The 8,849-nt window shown below is 40.5% G+C and overlaps 1 protein-coding gene across 1 annotated transcript in view; it reads left to right on the top strand.

The window, feature by feature from the left end:
* The first annotated feature begins 1,752 nt into the window (after positions 1-1,752).
* Positions 1,753-8,849, top strand: part of LOC102828848 — an 18,620-nt gene continuing 11,523 nt past the window's right edge. The window contains exon 1 of the mRNA XM_006870424.1: positions 1,753-1,816. Coding sequence (XP_006870486.1) covers positions 1,753-1,816 — 64 coding nt within the window. The remainder of the gene's footprint in view (positions 1,817-8,849) is intronic.

The raw sequence follows: 8,849 nt of genomic DNA, 5'->3' as shown, positions 1-8,849 counted from the left end.
TCACCAGGTGGGTTTAGATGGAACAGAGAAAACAGGAAGCTACAACATCAGCCTTGCCTGACCTCGCCAAATAGCAGTGAGATTGGACAGGAGGAAGGCTCAAGATCATTTGAGAGACAGGAGTGGAGGGTCTGTCAGATGTTTGGATTGTATGGAGGAAGGTGGGTGATCCAAGAGAAAGAGAGGCCTTGAGTCCAAGGGATCAGACTTCGAGCAGGGCAGGGGAGATAAGGCGGCAGGACCTGCAGGGCTCCTGAGGGAAGAGACCTCCACCAGGAAGCTGTCAATGTTAGATGCTTTTGGCTACTCACAATAGTGAAAGAGAGGGAAAAGGAAGGAGGGGAGAAAAAGCCAAGAACAATTTCCAGTGTACCTCTGGTGTCAAACCTAAATTTAAGCCCTGCTCTGCCCTAACTACCTGTGTGACCTTGGGTAGGTACTAAAACTCTTTGAGCTCAATAACTTAATCTGTAAACTGAAGACAATAATGTTGTTAGCTGCCATTGAGCCAGCAGACTAGGAATAAAGGCCTGGTGATGCATGGATCACAACAGAGTCTTGTCCAATAGAGTGCTGGGAGATGAGCCCACTAGGCTGGAAGACACTCAGAACACACAGTAGCCAGCATACCAATGACCATGAAGATGGCACAACACCAGGCAACATTGTGTTCGGTTGTATGTGGGGTCACATGACTTGGAGCCAACTTGATGGCAACACAACAAAGGAATTCTCATGTTGAGATTTTAATAACTGGCCTCTCTTAAAAGTCTGCGATTCAGGTTGGCCTATGTTTGCAGAGGGAGACAAAAACAGTCAGCAGTATCATAATATGCAGCATTATAAAATCATATACTTCAATCAATTGGAGGTAGGCGAGAGAGCCAAAAGCTTAGAAGCGGGAGGAGCATTTGCCTGGTGGAGCCAAGCCCAGACACAGTTGTTTGGATTTTTCAGACAAAGGCTCACTCTGCTTACCCACAGCTCCTGCAGATAACAATAATGCTGGAGGACTCTGGGGATCTATAAATAGTAACTGTTACTTGAGAACCAGCAGAGCCCTGCCTGCACTAACAGCCACTGGAGGACGCTTGCTGAGCAGGTTTTTCTCAGCAGATTACCTCACCCAAACCAGCTCCCGAGAGTAACCATCATCCTCCATACAATTACGTAACAGCCAACAGAAATCCAGCCCAGTTCCCTAGTAGTACCTGAGATTTGAGATCTGGCAGATCAACCTCCACGGGCTTGTTAAGAAACAATTGTGCTTTTTGTCCTGATACACACAACAGCATGCACAATCCCTGAAAATAGTCTGCTGAATAAAATAAGTCAGGTACAAAAGGAAAATATTGCAGCATCCCATTTAGATGACAAATCTAGAACATGTCAATGCATAGAGATGTATTAGTGTGTTTACCAGGGGCTGAGTGGGGATGGGTGGGGACCTGTGGCTTAAGGATCAACTGAGTTTCTGTTGGGGGTGATGAGAAACCTTGGTAAATGGATAGTAGTGATGGTTCACAGTATGGTGAATGTAATTAATGTCCTTGACTCTTTCAGGGCTGTTACAGCCATGCTGGACCAGACTCTGAGACTGAGTGCAATGTTTGAACAATTGTGAATACAAAATGCTTGAGGAAAGAAATAAAGATGGTCTGACCCTACAGAAGTTAGGAAGGAATACTTTTCAATGGTTGTCAACTTAACGGATCCTTGGCTTTTGGTCCATCTTAGAGCTGGTTTTTCGACATGCCTGGTGTTGTTGGTGGCTTCCTGGATGAGGATGGTTCTGTTATACAGAAAGCTATTCCAGGTGAATCCACCAAAGGGACAGTATGTTTAGTTGCAAAACAAAAGAGCAGCCATTAGGTGTGTGGCACTGTAGGATAAACACTGGACTGTGAACCATAGGGTCATCAGTTCAAACCCACCAAGTGCTCCTTGGAAACCCTATGCAGGATGGCTTTGAGTCAGAATCAACTTGACGGCACTTAACAACAGCAAGCACTCATGGACGAGTACCTTACTGAAGAAGAACATCTCCTGTTCTCCCGCTGTTGTTGTTGTTGTTGTTGTTGTTAAGTGCCATTGAGCCAGTTCTGAATCTTAGTGACCCTGTGTAAAATTTCCAAGGAGTGGCTGGTGAATTTGAACCACCCACCTATGGTTAGAAGTCTAGTGTTTATCCTGCAGTGCCCCAGCAGGACTCCAGATATTGTGAAGAGTAAACTTTTCACCTAGCCATTCAGAAAGAAAAACAAGGATCATTCTCTGCATCTCCTTGTTTACCAACCCACCCACCCCCACCATCCCATATTAAGAGTACACTTTTCACAACCCACTTCAAACATGGAACCACCAAAGCAAATATTGAACATGGAAAGGACTTCTAAGTCAAATGCAGTGGTGATCAAGGTTGAATCACACTGAAAACTTAAACCAAGCAAGCTTTCGGAGTCTGGAGATGTAACCATGTGGAAAATGTGTTTTTAAACTTCAGTGGTTATCATTTAGATCTGAAAGAAAGTCCAGTTTTTAAAAATTGAAGTCTTGGTATATATCCTAGAGAAATAAGAGCCACAACGTGAATAGATATATATACATACCCATGTTTGTCACAGCACTATTCATAGTAGCAATAAGATAGAAACAACAAAATGCTCATCAATGGAAGCAAACTTTGGTGCACACACACAATGGAAGGCTACACAATGTTAAAAAACAGCAATGAATCTGCAAAATGCCTCCTAACATGGATGAACCTGGATGACATTCTACTGAGTGAAATTAGCCAATCAGAAAAGGTCAAATATTGTATGAGACCACTACTGTAAAAAGTCAAGAAAATGTTTTAACACTAAAAGAAATATTCTTTGATGGTTACCAGGGGTGGGAGGGAAGGAGGACTTCTGGTGTGGCTCTGTGGGGTTAATGCTCTGGACCGCAAGGTTGGTTTGAACCACAAGGTGGCAGTTCAAGCTCACCAGCTGCTCCTTGGAAACCCTATTTAGGGTCTCTATATTTAGAGTCAGAGGAGTCCTGGTGTGGCTGTGGGCTAATTCGTCAGACTGCAAAGTCGTTTGAACTGCCAGGTCAGTGGTTCAAGCTCACCAGCTACTCCTTGGAAACCCTATACAGGGTCGCTATGGGTCAGAATCAACTCAACGGCACTTAAAAACAACAACATATGAGTCAGAAGGAGCTCTGATACTGCAGTGGTTACAAATAGGGCTGTGAACCTTAAGGTCAGCTGTTTGAAACTACCAGCTGCTCAGCAGGAGAAAGATGAGGCTTTCTGCTCCCATAAAGATATACAGCCTTGGAAACCCTATACAGGGTCGCTATGGGTCAACTGACTCAATGGCACTTAACAACAAGAACAACCTGACCAAATGATTGGAAATGATCCACATTTTTGCCCATTCCAAAGAATGGTGGCCCAGTGGAATGTAGAAATCATTTAACATTAATCATTAATATCATATGCAAATAAAATTATTCTGAAGGAAGATAATTCAAAAACCATTGCAGCAGTACATCAACAGGGAGCTGCCAGAAATTCAAGCAAGATTGAATTTCAAGAGGACATGAAACTAGGGACATCAGATGGATCTTGACTAAAAGCAGGGAATGTCAGAAAGGTATTGATTGTGTTTTATTGATTATGTAAAGGCATTCAACTATGTGGATCATACAAGCTATGGATAACATTACAAAGAATGGGAATTCCAGAACACTTAATTGTGCTCATTGAGGAACCTATACGTTGACCAAAAGACAGTCATTCAAACATAATAAGGGGATACTGTATGGTTTCATATCAGGAAAGGTGTGTATCTGTGTTGTGTCCTTTCACCATCCTTATTCAATCTATATGCCCAGTAAATCATTTGACAAGCTGGATTATATGAAGGTAAACATAACATGAGGGCTGGAGGAAGAGTCATTAATAACCTGTGATATACAAACAACACAACTTTGCTTGCTACAAGCAAAGAACTATTAAAGTACTTACTGAAAAAAAGATCAAAGACTATAACCTTCAGTATGGGTTGCACTTCAATGTAAAGAAAACAAAAACCCTCCCAAGTAGACCAATAAATAGCATCATGATAAACAAAGAAAAGGTTGAAATTGTCAAAGATTTCATTTTGCTTGGATCAATCAACACTTATGGAAGCAACAGTCAAGGAATCAAAGGATGTATTGCATTAGGCAAATCTGCTGCAAAATATATCTTTAAAATGTTAAACAGCAGAGATATAAGTTTGAGGACTAAGGTGCATCTGACTCAAACCATGATATTTTCAATGATTTCATACACATGTGAAAGTTGGACAATGAATAAGAAAGACCATAGAAGAATCAATGCATTTGTATTATGGTGTTGGTGAAGAATATTGTAAGAACCATGAAGTGCCAGAAGAACAAATAAATCTGTGTTGGAAGAAGCACAGCTAGAATGCTCCTTAGAATCAAGGATGGCAAGACTTCACCTCTTGTACTTTGGACGTATTGTTAGGAAAGGCACTCTCCAAAAAAGGACATCATGCTAGGTAAAAGGGAGGGTCTGCAAAAAAAGAGGAAGACCCTCAATGAGATGGACCTACATTGTGGCAGCAACGACGGGCTCAAGTATGAGGATGGTGCAGGACTAGACAGTGCATAGGGTCGCCATAAGTCAGAACTGATTCAACAGTACCTAACAAAAATAACATTTACCTTTGCTGTAAGTACATCCATAAATGTGGTGGAGCACACAGGGGGCAAAGTTATAAAAATGTCTTAAACATAACCAAACACCTTGAAGGAATGAGTTGTTGGACCTGGGGCTCAAGACCATAATCTAGGGGATATTATGGCCATTTGACATAGCATATTCCACAAAGACAATGTTTTGCATCCTAGTATGTTGAGTAGTGAGCAACTGGAGTCTTAAAAGCTATAAGTATAAAAATGAATAGTTTTCATCTTGTCTAGATGGGTCTGGTGAAGGGAGATAGGAATAGGATGCTTTTGATTCAACAGTGAGTAATTGTTATCATGACTGATTGCAATTTTCACAACTATAAAGGTTGTTGTTGTTGTTATGGCCGTGGAGTCAGTTCTGACTCATGGTGACCCTGTACAGGGTTTCTGAGGCTGTAAATCTTTACGGGAGCAGAAAGCCGTATCTTTCTCCCGCAGAACAGCTAGTAGTTTTGAACTGCTGTCCCTGGGGTTCGCAGCCCTATTCGTAACCACTACGCTATCAGAGCTCCTTAACTATAAAGGTAGAAGTTGTGTATCATAAGGTAGTTAATCTTACATTCCAGGAACAGAGGATCTTAGGACCATCAAGGGAGAAGAGCATGAGTGGAACATGGGACCATAACCAGAGAAGCAGCGACACCAAAGATGGAGGCAGAAATGAGGACATATATAGAGAGAGCAGCTGAAGACTCTAGACTCATGGAAAGAGAAAGACTGAATGCTGACGTCCAGGAGGTAGGCTTGCAGAATGTGCCCTTTGGTTGTTAAAATGATTATATATTCCTGAGTGTTTTTGTGTATATCAAAAAAAGGGGAGGGAATAGAAGTAAATACTGTTAAATGATGCATGGAGAGGACTGTAATCATTGCAATGAAACAAACAGAATTGGATGAGTGCAAAACCTATGTTCTCCCATGTATAACTATCACTCAATTCACAATAAAAAACTTAGTTTAAAAAAAAGCTATGAGTAACCATCTAGGGTGCAACTATTGGTCTCTCCCTATATGGAAAAAAGAAGAGTGATGAAAATCAAAGAATCATGAAAACAATTAGTCCATCAAACTAGTGGGCCACATGAACATCAATTTCCATGACTCTGAGACCAGAAGAACCAAATTGTGCCCGGCTACATCTACCAACCGCTCTGAAAGGGATCACATTAGAAGGTCCTGAATAGAGTGGGAGAAAATTGTGGAACACAATTCAAAATCATTAAACAAACAAACAAAAACAGACCAGGCCTACTAGTCAGATAGAGACTAGTGGAGCCCAAAGACTTCTATAACCCTTAGTCACCCTTCAGATCTGTAACTGAACTCACTCCAGTGACTCAATTTTCAGCCAAATGATCAATATAAGGGAAACAACAATACTAGTTGAGTTAACATACCTTAGAATAGTCAACCATTTGAGATCAAAAGGGCAGCGTTTACCCAAGATCAAAGCTCAGAACAGTTAGGAAGGAAGGAGGAATGGAAACATGAAACACAGGAAGGAAGTGGGATGGTGGTGGTAGTGATGTGTCATGGAGTCAGTTCCCACTCATAGCCACCCTGTACAGGATTTCCGAGGCTATACTGATCTTGAAATTCGCAGCCCGATTTGTAACCACTACACCACCAGAGTGTCATCATATTGAGGGGACTGCAATTTAAAAAACAAAAGAATTTAAGTCATCCACTTGTTTCCGATTTGACCGAGTATTTCCTAAGGTTCTATAGATTAGTAAGTGAGAGGTGAAGAAAAAGCATCATACTTTTAAGCAAATGGAATGCACAGTCTATAGTGTCTGTTTCTAAAACCACACAACACATAACCCCCTCCCGAATAACTTTCCTAGGCGCACTGTGTACTATATGAGTACGTATGCTAATTATTTCAGTGGGTGTATGATATGCAGAAAATACAATACAATTTTATCAACTTCATGGTTTCTACTTTTTTCTATAGACGAATCTTAAAGTGGAATCTCTAGTTCCAACTTTTCACCAGTTATAGAGGAATATTTACAACAACCTCATGAATGTCCACCTGAATGGCTAATCTAAAACTGAAGGACTTTGAATAAAAATTAGGTATAACCAACAAACCTTGTTTTAGTTAGCAAGATAACAATTTAAGTAGAGCTCAGAACACCAAACCCCTAAAAATCCTGCCAAGTTGGTTTTGACTCATGGAGATTCTATACGGCAGAATAGAATTGTTCCATATTGTTTCCAAGATTGTAAATCTTTATACAATAGAACGTATCATCTTGATCTCTGAAAAATATATTTAATCAAGCAGTTACCACCAAAGTCAAGAAATAAAACATTTCCACCATCCTCAAAACTCCCCTTTGTAATCAATCTCCTTGCCTCAACTGCAGCCACAATCACAACTTTCTATCCTTTTGACTTCCTAGTCATTTCATATGCAATCAAACAATATCTAATCTTTTGTATCTGACTTCTGTCACTTAGCACAATGCTTTTGAGATTCATCCATGTTGTCATGTGTATCAGAAGTTGGCACTTTCTTATATTGTTGTTGTGGTTGTTAAGTACCATGAAGTCAGTTCTGACTCCTAGCGACCTTGTACAGGGTTTCCGAGGCTATAAATCTTTACAGGAGCAGAACATCTCATCTTTCTCCCACGGAAACGCTGGTAGTTTCGAACTGCTGACCTTGAGGTTGGCAGCCCGATTCATAACCACTATATATATTAGTAGTTTGTTTATTTTTCTTGTTGAGTAGTTTTCCATTGTACACCATAATTTGTCATCATTCTCCGTTAGATGATATTTGGGTTGGTTCCTACAAGGACCTATTATGAATAAAGCTTATATGACCATTTGCATAAAAAGTATAATGCAATTAATGTCGCTAAATTATACACTTGTTGTTGTTGTTGTTAAGTGCCATCGAGTCGGTTCCGACCCATAGCGACCCTGTACAGGGTTTCCTAAATTATACACTTAAAATGGTTAAAATAACAAACGTTTTGTTATCTATTTTTTATCACAATAAGTTTGAGGGAGAAAATTATTTGAGATCTGGCTTAATTACTATGGAGCCAACAAGACCAGGCTTCTACCTACTTTTGGCAGAGTGGTCTTAAAGCATACAAGGGACCTTCAGAAGGTGCCTCCCTCCTTGTTGTTCAAGATGCCAACTGTGGATTCATTTTTTGGCAGGAAGATCACAGTGTTGAATACAATGACACTCTGTCGGGAGCACAAGGCTAGCAGGGAGCTGTTGCTGCTCTCGGGGTTGGCAGAGTTTGAAGAATCATTGCATGGGATGGAGGTTCTAAACAATGCCAGGAATTTGCTACCAAGAGTCAATGCATTCCAAAGAAAGGGCTTATTTTGTAAGATTCCCAGAAGTAGACTCAGGCTTCTAATAAAAGGGGAAACATGATGTTCTTTTTGAAATGTGTTTGGATCATTGTAGACCAACTTTATCCTTTCCATTTAAAATAACTCCTTTGCATCATCTACCCAGCAGCACAGGGAGATAGCAGAAGAGAGGCTGGTAAAATGCACCAAGCATAGAGCTTGGGACACAGAAAGCACTTCTTAAATGCTTTCTTCCTAGTGGCCTTGAAAATTCCCAAATGAAACTCAAGTTGTGCATAAATAATAACTCTAAAGTAAGAGCTATGGTTTTAAATCCCTTCCTCCAACTTGGAGTCAAAAGCTGCCCTAATTCTGCAGTAACTTAGAGAAAGCCTGTGATTCATTCCATGGAATCTTATAACTGGAGGAAGTAATAAAAATTCGAGAGGCTGCCACCTCTCTCAGCAGACAGTAACCCCTGAAAGGTCACCCAGCTTCCGTGTGCCTCAGTTTCCTAAAGTGAGGATTGAAAGTGAAAGTGCTTATGGAAAGAAATATTAAGAGACAATGGCATCTCTTTGATGGTAGTTAGAGATGTTTTTCCTGTCCTATTTCTTCTTACAAAGTTATTTAACAAAACAGTAAGATCAAAACTGGTCCATGTGAATCATCTGTAACTAATGAAATAATTGGGTTTTGTCACCTCACACACTGAAGTATAAGTAATGCCATATGGTGAGAAATTCCATCCCAATTATCTTGAAGGGTAG

The sequence above is a fragment of the Chrysochloris asiatica genome, unplaced genomic scaffold (assembly GCF_000296735.1).
Source record: "Chrysochloris asiatica unplaced genomic scaffold, ChrAsi1.0 scaffold00141, whole genome shotgun sequence".
Lineage (NCBI taxonomy): Eukaryota > Metazoa > Chordata > Mammalia > Afrosoricida > Chrysochloridae > Chrysochloris > Chrysochloris asiatica.
This window is presented reverse-complemented; position numbering and strand designations above follow the sequence as displayed.